The sequence below is a fragment of the Chanos chanos genome, chromosome 3, assembly GCF_902362185.1.
Source record: "Chanos chanos chromosome 3, fChaCha1.1, whole genome shotgun sequence".
NCBI classification, from domain to species: Eukaryota; Metazoa; Chordata; class Actinopteri; order Gonorynchiformes; family Chanidae; genus Chanos; species Chanos chanos.
The window spans coordinates 54,282,316-54,299,240 of NC_044497.1; the positions used below are offsets into that span (position 1 = coordinate 54,282,316).

The 16,925-nt window shown below is 41.1% G+C and overlaps 1 protein-coding gene across 1 annotated transcript in view; it reads left to right on the plus strand.

The window, feature by feature from the left end:
• cntnap3 (contactin associated protein family member 3) overlaps window positions 1-3,466 on the plus strand; it is a 56,303-nt gene extending 52,837 nt beyond the window's left edge. The window contains exons 22-24 of the mRNA XM_030768071.1: window positions 1,052-1,270; window positions 1,864-1,935; window positions 3,270-3,466. Coding sequence (XP_030623931.1) covers window positions 1,052-1,270; window positions 1,864-1,935; window positions 3,270-3,466 — 488 coding nt within the window. The remainder of the gene's footprint in view (window positions 1-1,051; window positions 1,271-1,863; window positions 1,936-3,269) is intronic.
• Window positions 3,467-16,925: the final 13,459 nt, after the last annotated feature.

The window sequence follows — 16,925 nt, forward strand, 5'->3', positions numbered from 1 at the left end:
CACGTTAACGCATGGCTGGAATGGCATTTGTTTTAACCTCTTAGATACTATGTCACGTCAGCATCAGAGAGAGGCGGCAGAAAGTGGATTCCATGTCGTTCCCAGCGCGGCTCCCCATCGATCAAGCCCACAAATTGACCCGTAATGAATACAGAATCAAACGCGAGATAGGCACAAGACAGCTCCGAGCACTGAGGGGGTCGTTTCCATCAGCTAGTGAACAGGGATCAAAGTAGTCCAAGCTAAGAAGACTCCAGACGTTTCCCTCTCAAAGACTCATAAAAGCGAACGCTCTTGGTCCACTGATCGTTTGAGCGAGGCCCACACACTTCTAAAATATCGCCGGTTACTCTAACCTAACCTGTCTTTTAGCCCTGAAGGTAGAGTGCTGAGTTAGCTTGGAGCAGAATATCTTTTACGCGCTGTAGGATAAATGGCCGTATACCACCTAGAATTACAGCCCTAGGTCTTAGGAAGCTATCAACATTACCGCGTAGAACAACATTACACGAGCCCTTTTCACCCTTCGCTAAGTTACGATTCCTTGTCACATACTTCTTTCTCTGATGCTTAATGCTGTGGCCACCATGATTTAAAAAAAAAAAAATAAAAAATCAACTAACAGAACAGAATAAAAATCACTGTTGTATATATATTTTTTGGGGGTGTTATATTTTTTTACGGAAATGAATTATGATGCATTCATTGAAAAAAAAAATCATTTTAAAAATATGATTTTCTGATTTTTTTTTAATAGTGAACAAGGTTTTCAATCAAACAAACAAACAAACAAAAACAGATGTCGCTTGTGACAGGCTGTGCTAGTTTCTGCCTGTGACTCTAAAGGAGTAAATCCTTCTTCACTGTGTGTTGTTCTTCCGTCAGCCAGTGGAAGTGTAAATGAGTGAATGAAAAAGAATTAAAACAGCGAAATAAATGAAACACTGGGATTAATTAACGTCTGTCGAAACAATACACACACGTCTGTTTCAGTCACTCTTTAGCCTTTCCTGTGTTTTTTTTTTGTTTTGTTTTTTTGTTTGTTTTTTAGAGTCTGGTGAGCTGGATCCAGAGATAGCCAGACTGAATTCTCTGGGTTTCACGGGTTGTATGTCGGTGGTCCAGTTTAACTCGATTGCCCCTCTGAAGGCCGCTCTCCTGTACCCAAACAGCAGCCCGGTCGTTGTAACAGGACCTTTAGGGGAGTCCAACTGCGGTTCCCCATCGCAGTCTCATCCCCGTGCAGCCGAGACAACTCACTCCCTGTCAGGTAAGACTAATGAGCTGAGTCTCCCGCCGACGCTTTCCGTGCGGCGGAAACGCGCGGCTACACGTTTAATAAGACAGTCTGGCTCTTGCTAACTTTTCTACAACAACAACCAAAACAAAAAAGAAAAATTCTTTGGTGGTTTCAAACAACTCGAGCCTTCGTTTTATTGCCTTGCAGTCTGAAGAGCGGATGCTAAGCATGAGGGAGTCAGTCAGCCCTCCTATTGTTTTCACCTCTCTCTTTTTTTTTTCCTTTCATTTTTCATCTTTTTCTTTTTTTTTTTTTGTTCCCTTGAATTCTGCTATAAAAACCTTAATTTCCAAAACTTTATTAGAAGCTCACTGAATACTGCCATCATCCTAATTAAATTAGAAACGTAATGATTCTAATGTTTATTAATTTGAATGAGAAAGACTTTCATTTGCATAATTTTTCTTCTCTTGTTTCCACTTAGAGGGTTTATTGCCTTTTCACGGACTGAAAATGCGGTATTCAGTGAGCCGTGCCTCTGTGAATGATGATCAGGGAATCTAGAATCTTGCTGATACACTGTCTGTCTCTGCTCTCTCTCTCTCTCTCTCTCTCTGCTGTAGATCACTTTGGTACCATAGGTACTGGGGAGCCAATAGTCAATGCTATGGGCAGTGACTCTGCTCTGATTGGAGGTAACACCCAACTCAACCTTTCGCTTTCTCTCGTCCAGTTTGGCAAACGGCAAAACTGCACGTTTAAAAACTGTACTCTGCATGGTCATCTCAAACATAACTGTTAGATCTTTCAGTATACCAGCTCTCCTTCTACTTTTGTATTCAGTCCTGTTTCTTACATTACAGTAGCTTGTGTTAAATCTGTTTGACCTGTTTGTTTTGCCTATGCATTTTGCTTGTGATTCTACGTATTAAGCACTGCGTACGTGTAGTTTCTAAGCTGTTTCTCTTGGCCCACAAGGGGAACGAATGTGTGTGTAATGTGGTTTTGCGGGGATCTACACGATTGTCTTTAGTGTCAGGACAATACGTCACATAGATCAAGACTTCACACCTATCCCGGGATCTCAGATGCTCTTCTGTTCTGCTTTCAAGTCCAACAGCTGTGAGAACCAAATCTCCAGCGTTTTTGAAAACTGTTCAGTTGAACGGAAATGTGGCATTCGCTTCAAGTAATGATCGATCGGTTCCTGCTTTCGTGACGCAGAAATACGAAAAAGTCATCTTTAAAAGCTCTGCGTAAACACCACAGAATTTTCAAAGAAAACCAAAACAAATGAAGTGTTTAAAGAATTGACTTGCTGATTAAGAAACTTACGTTGCAATCTTGAAGTGCCCTGTCTTTTTCTGAACCACTGTAATGTGGCATTAAATTGAGTCAGGATGTATGCCGGCTGTCTGATGACTCTTATTTTACCCTCCATAATTAAATACGCCATGCCTAACAGTGTACAAAAGAGGGATGTGTTTTCAAAGCGGCAGACTGTGAGAGGAGGTGAAATTGAGCTGATATAAATTGAGCCATGATGCTCAACTGGAGAAGACATTTTAGAAAGCTTAATCATATATGATGAGATTTCATTAAATGGTGAATAACAATCTAACGCAGAAGCGGTCTCCTCCTTTTCTTTTGTTTCTCAAGTTGTTTTGGTCGCTCTGCTGTCAGACCTGAAGCGGACGCGTTCGGTTATAATTGACGTCGACCTGACAAGAATGTTTGCTTAAATGGCGGTCGAGTTCTCTCAATAAAGATCGCGGAAGTAAAAACAGTGTTAAGTGCTTATGGGTGTGTCAGCGTTAGGGGCGTGGCACTGCTACCGGGCATGGCAGTGTTGGGGGCGTGGCATAGATGTGGGCGTGTCTTTTTATAATGGATGTCGGTGCCATGGGCGTGTCACCCGGGCCATGCTTTTCTGATCTGACTGACGGTTTCTTTTTGTCGTCGATCTTTCATTGACCTTCCTGTGTTGGTCCGTCGACTGATTGGTCATTCCGACGCTGTTTATTTTCAGGTGTCATCGCCGTGGTGATATTCGTGATTCTGTCCGCGCTGGCCATCATGGCAAGGTTCCTGTATCGGCGAAAGGAGACGTTCCAGACTCAGGAACCCAAAGCAGGGAAAACCGAGGACTGCCCCGACACGCCCTTTAACAGCGAGCCCAACACGCAGAACATTCTAAACGAGAACCAAAAGGAGTACTTCATATGACAGAACGAGCCATGCTCCTCAGCGCTGGACTAATCCAGTTAAGGAGAGGACAGAAAATGCCTCCTCTAGCCTAGAGACATTAACATTCATGGTGGTGCATTACAGAGGAACACCCCCCCCCCCCCCCCCCCCCCCCCCGTTTGCCCAAGAACCTTGTCAACAGTGGATGAAGAAACGTGAAGAATTCCCTTTTTTTGTTTGTATGTTTGTTTGTTTTTGTTTTTGTACATATGTGCGTACAGTTCAGCAGTTTGGCGCAGCCTACGTGATTTTTTTTTTTAAAAATGCGTAAAATGATTGTAAATATTCCTTTGAAATGTAAAATGTGAAATTAATATCTTTGTAATCACATCTTCCTCAATATTTTATTTTTGTTTTTTTTTTGTCACGTTTTCGTATCATCGGTATTCAGTATGAAATTTACAACACGTGGGATTCTTACAGACTTGCAGACAGGCAGTTAAATAGAGATTCATGTTTGAAGAAAAGAGTGGAGTGGCTGTACATGTATAGTGTTTTTCTTATGGACATCAAGCTTTCTCTCCTTGAACGTGCAAGTATTGCAAAACCGAGTCTCTCTTTTTCATATATAAATATCAGTCACAGCAACCTTTTCATTCGTGTGTACATTTCAAGTGACTCCCCATTTTATGTAAATATTACTTTTTCTGATTCCTTTTAAGGCCTTAAGTTTGGAAATAACTGCAGAATGTGGACTATGATCAAAACACCCCCCCCCCCCCCCCCACACACACACACACACTCACACACACTTTTCCCTCCCCTCCTCATCCACATCTGTTTTTTCTTTTTCTTTTTCTGTCTGCAGCGGGTGATGGAAGAATTTCTCAGTGAGTCGCAGAAGTGATTGTTTGTGCTGTCTGTGCTTCTCCTGAAAAAAAAAAAAAAAAAGAAAGGAAGAAATTAGAGGTCTGATTTCCTCTTGGCATTGTAAAGAAAAAAAAAATTGCCTCGGAGTTGTGTCTGCAGGTATTTCGCTTTGACAACACTTTCATAAAAGTTTTGAATCAAATGACAAACAAGAAGCTGTCTGTGAATTGGTCTTTGATTGTGTCCAAGCCTCTAAACAGCTGCGAAGTGCACTTTTTCTTCTTCTTCTTCTTCTTCTATTCCTCTTACTGTTTTGAAATGCTAATTTAATGAAAGTACACTGCTTAGTATGTAGCTGACAGGTTTTGTGTGATTGGGGGGGAGAAAAAAGGAGGGACAATCAGGGCTTGTTAATCAGAATGCAAAGCCGACGAGAATGGAAGGTGGACATATAATGAACAGCAGGCTGTCATAATATGATTGAAAATATCAGACTGCAAGCGTGGCCTCGTTTCTGTTCAAACTCAATCAAAAAAACACAAAAGGAATGCAGAAAATCCAGGCTGTTGACAGTGTAAACTGTTCCAACTTTGTTTGCCCACCCACCCTCCCCAAACAATAGACGTAATTATCTAATTGGAAAAATGTGTTTTTCACTCCTAATGTTGAACAGTTTTTATGTGGGGATGTGGGTTTTTTTTAGACTTTTGTTTCCAAAAATGTCATTATGGTGGCAGGTTTTTAGTAAAAAAAAAAAAATGGTATGGATTAATTGTTTTCTTAAAAGACACACACTCTTTCACAAATTGAGTTTTCCGATTTTGCTGACATTTCAGTCAACCCATTTTTAACTTCTATGATGCCAATTAACGTCATCAGGACTCGATGAACCCGTGTCAGAACAGAATCAAAATGGTTTGGCCCAAACTTTTCATTATGACAAAATGGTTTGGCCCAAACTTTTCATTATGACAAAATGGTTTTGGAGCCCATGGGGGTTGGTCACAGTTTTAGCCAATCAGCGTTGGCGAAAGTCAAACATACTGGAGATTGATATTGCCCCTGCATCAGCTTTCCAAGCTCACGCGTTTTAAAAGGGCCCAGATTGAAGCAATCAGATGCCTTGATTCAACAACGCAAGCCAAACCTGTCCAAGTTGTCAAAACTGCCTAACCAAATTAGCATTATTAAAAGCAAAAAAAAAAGAAAAGAGAAAACAGCCAGTTGGTTTATGTCTGTCTTTGTGAGTGAGTGTTGTCTGACGGGGTGCTAACTCTGCATTTTGTCCAATCGCAGTGTCCTAAATGAGAGACAGCGTTGATTGAATGGGCACCATATTGGAGTTTACGAGGGAGCAGTCCTGTCAGATGTTTGCACCAGAAACAATTTATGACACGGAACTAGCGCTCGTTTATTGTTCAATACACAAAGTCTAATTCATCTCGAGGGAGGGAGAAGGGTCAAAATGCAAACCAACGGTCATATTTCAGCGCCAAGTTCGATACGTCAGTGGCGCAAGATCATTTCTGATGTGTTGTAAGAGTGCGAATTAATACGAGACTAAAGTATAAATTATTATTTTTTTTCTTGGTTAATTTCCTTTGATGAATAACCGATTTAACTTGACGCAGTCCTCCACATCCTGTTGAAATGTTGAATGTCTGAATGCTGAGGTTTGGTGTATTGGACACATCTGCAGAGGTCAGCTCCAATCAGATTGGAAAGGAAACTACATACATATATATATATATATATATATATATACACACACACACACATATGATGCAAATTATTGTTTCCTTTTATATGAAAAGAAACAATAATTCACATAAAACAGCTCAACGGAGTCTCTGTAACACCGATGTAGTGAGATGTTTAAGATTAAGATCACCAACATCTGAATTTTATATTTCCAGCGCATTCATAATTGATGACCCAACGTCTGCCCGATGTCTTATTATCTGCACTGTACCAGCTTTCATTTATCGTTTTTGAATCTTTTTTTTCCCTTTCTTCTTGAAGGCAGTCAATCTGATAACAGTAACGTTAAATAGGTTTAACATAAAACCTTTTATTGTAATGGACAGAATTATTGGTGAGTAACATTATGAGTGATGTCAGTCATTTTGAAGTTCTGGTTATTTTATTATTGATCCTGTATAATGTCCAGGCTTCATATATCCTGTTCAAAAAAAAATAATAATAATAATAAATTGATAAAATGAAGATTGGGAAGAGTATTATATTCAGGCACAGAGAACTGTGTTGTTGACAGAGAAAAAAAAACATCAATGTTTTCTTCTTCTTCTTCTTCTTCTTCTTCTTCTTCTTCCTCTTCCAGCCCCCAGGATCCATGTGAGTGGAGCGAATCTCAGTTCAGCCTGTATTATTTATCAGTGTTCTCCCTCCCTCTCTGCTCCTCATGCATTTACCTAATGGTGATGCCTTATGCAGCGCACTGCTAACATGCCACCTCTCTCGGCCTGTAAACTGTGTCTGTGTGTGCATACAACTTCATGTATTGATCTGAAAATCTATACATCCATAGCACAGGGCTGGCTACTCGCCATGAGATGTGATCTCGTAAAAACCAATTCACGTTTCCAGTTGTTACTACAAAGAAGATGATGGTGATGATGATGATGATGATGATGATTGTTCTTCGTCTATTTCTTCTTCTTCTTCTTCTTCTTCTTCTTCCTCTTCTCTCTTTTTCTTCTTATACCACATATTATTAGAACATCAAGTACCGACAGTCTCTCCGGCTCAATCTATTCAGGACAGACTCCACTCAGATATTGGGACCTGGAATGTGGAGCATGTTTTTGTGACCTCTCTTACATGTTTTTATTATTTATTTAGATTTTGCACCTGCTCCAAATGTTGTTTTGGCATCTCTCAATCTCAAAGCCAAACCTCCACCACTTCCCACCCCTTTTAAGCTTTGACCTCTTCATCAGGCATACGCACACAGACACACACACACGCTCACACACACACACACACTCACACACACACACACACTCACACACACACTCACGCTCACACACACACGCGCGCTCACACACGCACACTCACACACACGCGCGCGCTCACACACACTGGCCACTTTTTTGAACCTCACATCATCTGGAGTGGGAAAAGGCCATTACAGCCACAAATAGCTGAAATTTAAAAAATTCATTTCGTCTGAAGTTGCACAGGGGAAGAGAGATAGCTTTTTAGGGCTGCGACACAGTGTTCCGCTCTTACATCAAGGAAAATAAACGGACAGTGCTACAGTTGCAATACTAGTTTAATTGCTTTCATAGTTTTAACGAGTGCGCACATGTGGTCAAAGGCACTGGTAATATAGAGAAAATACTTTTGCTGTGGCCATCTTCTGTTTGATGTTTTAAGATCAAAGTCGTAATCACAGTGTGTGCTGATTGGCTATGTCTAGTGACTGGTCTTGTGTGAAGATAGAAATTCATTTCTGCTGAGTGTTTTGAGGGATACATTGAGTGGCAAAATATCTGCCCAGCTTGTGAAATATCATAAAGTCATAAAATGCGCAATATACATCTGGCTAAATATTACAACATATTTCATGCGGCACAATGATTAGATAATTCATATAAATTAAAAAAAAAAAAATCATAGCCGTTTCAATCCATGCACTTTTTCAGGTGTGGTTTCCAAATAGTCTTTAGAAATGACAAAGTACTTCATGCTTCAGGGAGGGAGAGAGGTACCGTGTTAAGTGTGGTTGGGAATCATTTGCTAAATGTCCTGTCATGTGCACAGCCTTTTGTTCAGTCTTAAATCCCATTTGAGCAGCAGTTTCTGGATTCAGTCATGATTCGATTTAAAAAAAAGGTGAGTGTATTTACCAAGGTCAGGATCTCCGATGATGTTATTACAACAAAGTAAGGCTTAGGACATTGTATTCTGTAATACGGCTGACAAAAAAAAAACCCAGAAAGAGAAATAGAAGAGAAATAAAAAGTTGATGTGATGATGTTCCTTTGGCATCTGTCTGTTTTAGCTTTTGCTGTTGTTGTTGTTGTTGTTGTTGTTGTTGTTATTGTTTTGTTTTGTCATCACATTCCAGATTTTTTGTTGTTGTTGTTGTTCATTTGACATCCTTCCAGGCTGGCAGATTTGTGCATGGGCTCTGTGTGTGTGTGTGTGTGTGTGTGTGTGTGTGGTAGGGCCACTTTGGACCAGAAAGGCTGGCACTAACCCAGACCAGATGGCTAAGAGCCTTCAGTGACTGAGTGACTTCATCACCTAGTCCACACATCAGGAGTGAGGCTGGAGGAGGGGGTGGGGGAGGGAGGCGGGGGGGGGGGGGCAGAGGGCAGAGAACAAAGTCAGAAGATTTAGCATTGTACAGCTCAGCCTGCTGTACGCTGCATGTCTAATGATGTGTAATGGAACGTATGCGCAGCTCTTGCTGACTGAAAAAGCTTTTTACTTTTCTCGCATCTTGTAAAAGCTAAGACTGACTGTCAGACCTTTTTCTTTTTCTGATTACAGTCAGAGGCCATCAGGGATTAAGAACATCCATTCTCATTGTATCAACACCAGCGCCTCTATTTCTCTCTTTCTTTCTTTCTTTCTTTCTTTCTTTCTTTCTTTCTTTCTTTCTTTCTTTCTTTCTTTTTCTCTCTTTCTATCTTCCCTATGTGTTTTTGTCCTTGTCTGTTCGTTTATGAAAGTTACTGTGCCTTTTATAGCATTAGTTAATACAAAATTTTAATGTGTTTGATATTTAACAGTAATTAACACCCTGGAGTTTTTAAAAACGTCGCTAAACTAATTGACTGCTGTGAGGGTCCACAATACTTGTTTATTAAGTAAGTGTTAGAGTCTGCAGTTTCGGTAAAAAAAAAAACAAAAAAGGGGGGGGGGGGTGCTTTCAAAAATGTAATTCTGTGCATGTTCTGTCTCTGCTCAGCACAGTTAACATGACAGAGGTGTGCACTGTCTCTCATGAGTCCTCTCGGATTTGTTTCTCTTTTTTTTCTTTTCTTTTCTTTCTTTTTTCTGTGTGGGAGTTTGAGTCATTAGATGTTTTCTTATTATGATGAGTGAGGCAGGCCACAAAGAGAAATTAAAATAGAAATAGAAGTCAGTTCCTACGTGAAAATCAAGTAAACAAGAGAACGGTGACTGACGCGCAGGTTTTTCCATACGGAGACCAAAATAAAATGTATTTCATGTTACGACGATGAAACCCAAGACCGAAATAAAATAACCCGCTTTTCATAATAATTGCTCTGCTCAAGCCCTTACAGAGCTGGCCGAACTTCACACTCAGATTAGTCTAATTTGTTTAAAGGACATTTTCCTATGGACTAACGGGGGGAAAGCTCAGGGGGATGCATATTTATGCAAAAAAGATAGCAAGCAATTTTCGCCCGTGTGGTATTGACTCTGTCGGCAGAGTATTGGAAACTTGTCCCTTTGACAACAAAACAATCAAAGCGGCCCTACGTTACAATGTTTTGCATTCATGGACGTGGTTTACCATATGACTAGAAGGGAATATGTTCCTAACACTTTTTTTTTTGGGGGGGGGGGGGGTGGGGGGGTGCAATTTTGTAGTTGGCGTTTTTCATGTGAAATTAAAAGGCACTAAATCAGTGGAGAGAATAGACACAGCTTCAGGACATGTGTGGCCATTGTTCTTTAATGTGAGCGTGTCCCTGTCTTGACACGTCTCGTTTTGGTTAATTTTTTTACGTTTGATCGTAGCCCACTGACGGAACTCTGTATCATGCTAAATATCAGGGGAGGAACCTCCAGAGCCCCCTTCCTCCCAAAAACAAATGTCCCTGTCACATCTGAAATAGAAACTATGCCCCCTTGTTAGCAGTAAACTTAGCAGATCCACTTGCATTCGCACAGTTTTATGTCAGTATTGTATCAACGGTTTGGCATACTGAGAGAGAGAGAGAGAGAGATTTCTAGAACATGCAAGGGTCAGTTTGTTGTGTGTGCCATATAGTGTTTTTCTCATTTGCTCTAAATTTTTAAATCATTAAAAACCCAACTGAAATAATGTTCTCGGCGGGTTTACACAGGGGTTTTAAACGGAGTGTTTAGGTCATGCATTATGTTTGTGTGTTTGGAATGTTTAGCATCATTTGACATTGAAAACCCGTCCTCGATAGCAGATGTCGGTTAAGAATGTGCTACAAAGAGGCAGATTGCAGGAGTATTCAATAGGCCAACCTTGGTGTCAGTCCAAAAGAGCTGCCTGCAACACGTGGACCTTGCTAACCGGTCTCTTTTGTAGGGTGTTCTGTGAAGACTGTACATTTAGCGTGAACTCGCCGACCTCTCTCCTTTCGGCCCGAGACGTCATACCTCGATGCGCATGAATTATTAGGAAAACTCCTTAAGATGCAGAACAGATCGCCCTGTTTGCTTAGCCAATATTTAAAACATAATCAAGTGTATCAGCAATTAAATACACATATTATCACGACCTTGGGTTGGCGGAAGATAAGGCTGCAGGCCGGGAGGAATGTTAAAATGCTGGGTTTACTTGCTCTGAGGGTAAACAGTGACCAGTCACTCTCTCAATAACAACCACGCTCTCCATCGCCCACCTTGTCACAGATTTTAAGACACTTAATCAAGTTCAAGGTTCCGTTCGAATCCTCTCTGATTCTGCTTCGTGATTGGCTCGCTCTAATGAAGGCGGCTGATGGATCACGGGTGCTCCATATCAATGATGTGGAGATGTTCGTCACTAGGCTGGTTCGTCACGGTCCGTAAAGGGACAAAAAGAAATTTGATTGACAGGTTTGTTATTCAATTGGAGAACACTAGCAGGTATAAATGAGGGGGGAGAGGGCCTGGAGTTCGTGTTACTTACTGCCTCTGATGGTTTATCCTTGAGCATACTTTTAAACAGCAACGTGTGAATGTAAATTATAGACTGTGTATAATTTAAGTGAGAGATCTCTTTTGACAGAACCATCTACTGAAGTCCTTGTAAACATTACTTGCATAGCAATTAAAGGAAGACAGAAAGTAATTAAAGTCCAAAAGTAACTTTAAAAGTAAAGTCAACCGCAGGGAGAAAAAAAGACCGGTTCCGACTTCCTTACGAAGACAAATCTTATTAGCATATTAGCGCAGAGATTAACTGTGTTTGAGGTCATAACGGGGCAAGCTTTATTAAACACCAAGACACGAAGCTGAGATAAAGGTAAGTAACTACTAAATTTCGGATCGTGTGGATTTATTCAAAGTACGTTCATCTGAACGCACAAGGCAAATCTCAGTATTATACCTTGTGTCTTGTCTGGCGAGAAGCTGCACCATCTTCTCCGCCGTTTTAACATCCGGTGCCGAAAGTTCTGAATTCTTCATTTGCATTTGTTAACTTAGTTTTTAAAGTGAGGCAAACTGCCCTGTGGTAAAAGGCTGTCTTGTCTGGAAGAAAGTAACAATTAGAATTCAGTATTTGACTGTGGGAGGGAACTCAAATATATTGTTTGGCCTGTGGCAAATACTAAATGGTTTCTAGGGGATCATTTGAGTATACTGACACACATTCCAAACCATTTGGCCAAACAGACTTCGACACACAACATCGCAGAAATTTGCTTGGACAGGAGAACATATTAGGTCTGGGATTTTTTTTTTTTTTTTTTTTTTTTGCAAAGGCTTCCAAGTTGGCTAATCCATGGCAGCAGTCTTTAATACTTTGAGTCAGCCTTAATGTACATTTATTATTAATTATAGTTATTTTCAAATGACTTGCTCCTGTCCCAGGGGAACTGAGTCCTGCACTGAGGAAAGGTTTCAGGAGAACTGGCTGCTGCTTTCACATATGCCGCAGTTCAAGTGGACCTATAACTTATTTAGACCGGGACAGAGGCAGAAATACCAGCAGGGCATGGTTATTATCACCCAGCTATGCCCCGGTAAAGAGCAGCAGGCATCAGAACTATAACGCCCCCAACAGAACTGCACCAAAACCCAGCAACCAGATACAGACCACCCCAGAAACAGTCAGAGTTAAGCTAGAAAGCATTCTCATAAACAGACTCAACACGACAGGCCAGTATTGATGGGACATAGGGAAAATTAGTGCATTGGATCAGTGCATGTGAAATGTTTAGAGAAAGTAAAATGGTAAGCTATGAGTTGACTCAAAGGCACATACAGCGACACATACAACAATCTGCCCAATGCTAATTCAACTCTAGTGTAACTCATATGGGCCCATGCAGAGTAATGCGAACCATCTCAGTGTTAATTTAAAGTTACTAGTCAGTATTTTGTAGAAAGCTCCCCAATTCATTGGTCACTTTACATGCATCTGCCACATTATCTGTTACTTTTTTTTTTTTTTTTTTTTTTTTGCAGATTCCAGAAGTTTTCTCTAAACTTACCAAAAAAAATTGCCTACACTGTTTCTTCATTCTTTTCATTCACTCATTCTTGCTAATTTGTGTTTACCATATCAAAACAACATTCCTAGCTCTCTAGATTACCCAGTTATATTATATGGACAATCAAGACCGGATGGCCAATAACTTCTTCCTATTCAACCCTGGTAAAACTGAAATATTCCTTGGACCCCAGGCCTGTAGAAGTAAACCCCCCTGAGTTTGTTTTCTGCTTAGACAGCCTAACTGTCACATCATGCGCCTGTAGTTAAGAACCTTGGAGTCATAATGAACAGTGACTTAACATTTGAAACCCATATGAGTAATGTTGCTAGAACATCCTTCATCTCCATTTTACAGCCGGTATAAGGAGCGTGCTATCGTTGCATGATGCAGAGAAGTTAGTTCATGCATTTAAAACTGCATGCACTTTAGCTGGATGCCCTGCTGCAACAATTAACAAGCTTTAGATGGTTCAAAATGCTGCAGCAAGGGTTCTTACAAGAAGTAGGAGGTTTAAAGATATTAGTCCCATGTTATCTTGCCTACACTGGTTACCGGCTAGGTTTGTACTGACTACAAAATTCGGCTTTTGTCAAAGAAGGCCTTAAGCAGCCTGGACATAGAGTGTTTTGGTGAACAGGGGCATCAGTGCTGTAAATAACTGCCAGAGAACCTGAAAACCCTGGACTCTTTACAGTGTGAGTATCTTTATTCTTAGTGCTGGCCAAAGGAGGATGGGCTCCCCCTGCTGAGTCTTGGTTCTTTGGTTCCTCCTATTCGTTTCTTTGTAGGGACTTTTCTCATTGCCACTGCCCCCCTTCACTTGCTTACTGGAGGTTTGGCGCTCATTTCTTTAAAGCTGCCTTGAGACACCTTCTAAAAAGAGCGACATAAATAAATGTGAATTTAAATTTGTTTAGACACGGGTCAATCCACAATTCCGCGTTAATGATTATATCTCACCTGTGTCAGGTCAGTTTTCTTAACTGCAGAGCTACTGAAGTGAAATGTAATTGGCTCAGACTTCAGGGTTTATTTATATGGACTTGTAACTGCACAAATGTCGCCGTTTCTACTCCACGTCCTCATACTTCACTCCACTTCTGCTGCGTTTCACATTCTGTTATCCCAGCCAGGACAGGCAAAGCTGATTGGTCAAAGTGTGGCCCGAGCCTCATTGTCACAGAAGAGAGGGGGTGAAGCGAAGGAGCGAAGAGAGACTTTGGACACGGAGGTCAACAGCACTTTGACAGTCACTCGCTCCAATGGGATGCAGACTACACACTGTTATGATGATGAATAGGGTGAGTAAATGAATCCCCATTATGTCAAATGACAATATGAAAAGGAACCTGAGAATGGCTTTGTGCACCTTTTTTTATAAGAGATGGCCGGTGATTACTTTGAAGTATTCCTCCAGTGTTATCCCTCTTTCTCCGAAAATGGCCTCCATATGTCACCACAAAAGACCACCAAGGGTCTATTATGTGATAATTGAATCACTTGTCATTCTGCTGAGGCTTCATTCAAATGAAAATACAGCATCATGGAAGAGAGCGAGAGAGAGAAGGAAAAAAGAGAGCAAGAGAGAGAGAGAGAGATAGAGGGAGAGGGAGAGAGAGATGTCTAGGTGACCAATGCAACCTAACAAAGCTGGCTTACTTTTTTTGTCGTTAAGCTGTGATCTAATGAAGCAGAGAAAGAATTAGATGCATTTAGATTCATTATTAAAATACATCCAGCGATACAGCAGGGCAGAGCGAATGGGACACGGAGCTTTCAAGGGGAAAAAATAAAAACGACTTAGAGTCATAACATGCGTGATTTCCCTTTGCTGAATAAGCCCTCAAGGTGATTCTCTCACCTAACGCTGAAACAGCAACTACCGCTGCAGTGGTCAGGTCAACAGCGCCTTCACGTTGAACGTGTACGCCACTGATACAGCCTCTCAGACAAGACAGATCTGGTGACTGCGAGAGAGAGGCGTGAGGGACTTTTCTGAGATCTGATTGACGCGGGGGGGGGGGGGATGTAATTTTCGAGAGGGGTGAACGATGGCACATTTACGAGGTGACAAAACGTACAACCACAATAAAAACCTTTGAAATGATTAAGGTTTTATATTAGCGTCCCTGTAGATCAGCTTTCACACTTTAAAGTGACAGCAGACAGAGATCGGGGCCAAATTCACGCTCGTCCGACATTCTCAACGGTTTTCAGCGTTCATAAAATGTGAGAAAGAAAATCCATCAAACCGACATTAAAACCACTCAGAACTTCTGCACAAGTTCAGGAAATTACACGAATTTGCTTGTAATGGAGTTGCAGATAACAAATTTGTTTATCTACAAGTCTAAAAACAGATCTACAAATGTGTTTATCTCCTTCATTGCTGCCGTCGAATGCCATGTTTGTTTGCCTCTCCAAACATATTGAGCAAATTATTGGATAAGTCTTTTTTTTTTTTTTGGTGGTGGTGGTGGTGACTCAATAATTGTAATTGATGTAGATGTAACATTTCGGAACGTAATGAGGGAGTTTTGTTTTTCTCTAAAAGTAGTTGGGGGAAAAAAAATATAAGATATTTAATTCCAGTGACTGATGCACTTGAACGAACAGACATTTCCATTATTATCCATTCAATGAGAGGCCAAGTTTTCCAGACATCAAAAATGTCACTTCCAGAAGTTGGAAACCGTATTATTGGTGCTCTGTGAAGACGGAATGTGAAGAACAGCACAGATGCAAATGAATGTTAATTTAATTATGTACTCGGGCAGCGACCTTCAGCTGTGTTTCAGCTTCATTTACCAGGAAAACAAACTACTAATTTAAACCCACTTCTGCCGTTCCTTATGTCTCCACGTTGTGAGACAAGTGTGTTTAGGCTTTTGCACTCTGTGTACACCCCCCCCCCCCCCAAAAAAAAAAAAAAACCTGTTTTGCTAAGTCTACAGTCATTAAAAATTAGCACTGACAGATTTAATTACGTATTTGACTGAGTCGGCCTTAAAGAGGTGGGGGGGGGGGGGCAGCTGTAAACACTGAAAGAAGGAGCTTTGTGTTACACCACAGAGGGCAAAAGTCCAAACACGATGGAAACGACAGTGAGTCACTCAAGCTGTCAATCATCTTAGAGAAGCATAATTGGGAGGTACACTTAAAATGATTAGGGTAAAATGAAAACTCTTCAATAGGTAACCTTCTCACACTGGATGAAAGCCATAGTCTGTGTTTTGACATACGGACGCAATTTGGGCTCACGGTTTTGTCTTTGTTTAAGTTGGTCCGGTCCACCGTTTGAGGACAGTGTGGTAGTGAGAGACCGTCCGCTTGTCATCAGACTGGGCTGAGGAGAGATTAATTAATCTGGCACCAGATAAATGGGCTCTGAATGTCCCCCAAGGCCCCCCCCCCGGCCTGATAAGTTTTCAAATGTCCAAAGTCAAAAAGCAAGGTCCCCAGTCGCTGGGACAATGAAATATAAACGATTCCTGTTTTACCAGATACTGATGCTGTAATGCCAAGTCGCTGTGTTTGACTGGACTGACTGTAAAAAACAGACAGGGCAGTCTCCAGGCACCCATAAGCCTCTGTAATGGATGGATATCTGAGGAGTTCAGAAAAGCTAATCAGGGGAAAGGCCAGTCCCCTGTACTGATCTGTGTGTGAGAGAACCGCCTAGCTTCACCCCAGATGCATCTAATGATCTCTGTTGTCCTTTAACGATCCAGTTCTAACAGATACTGGTCATTGACATTAATAGAGTGCAGTACACAACTAACTCATAGCTCTCTCTCCCTCTCTCTCTCCCTCTCTCTCTCTCTCTCTCTCTGTGGATGTGGGTGGCTGCATTTACATCCAATTTGTCCTTTAATCTACATGCACGCCTGCCCTGATTTCATTGAAACTCTTGAAAACAGAAGCATACAGGAGTATGGATCAAATTGTATAACTATGCTCACAAAGACCGTTTTTGTTTCTTTGTTCTTTTTCTTAGTTAGAGGAAGTACTCCGTCGCTTACTTTTTTTTTCTTTTTTCTTTTTCAGTTCCTCATTTTGTTGTGTTTCTAGAATGCGTTAAGCCGTTTATGAGGTATGTGGGGGACAAAAAAAAAAACAAAAAAAACCCCAATTCAAATAAATGTACCTTACCTTACCCTACAGGTAAGTCAACATCGTATTTGCTTTCTAATGAGTGTTTGAGTATCTGACAGAGATAGCACGAG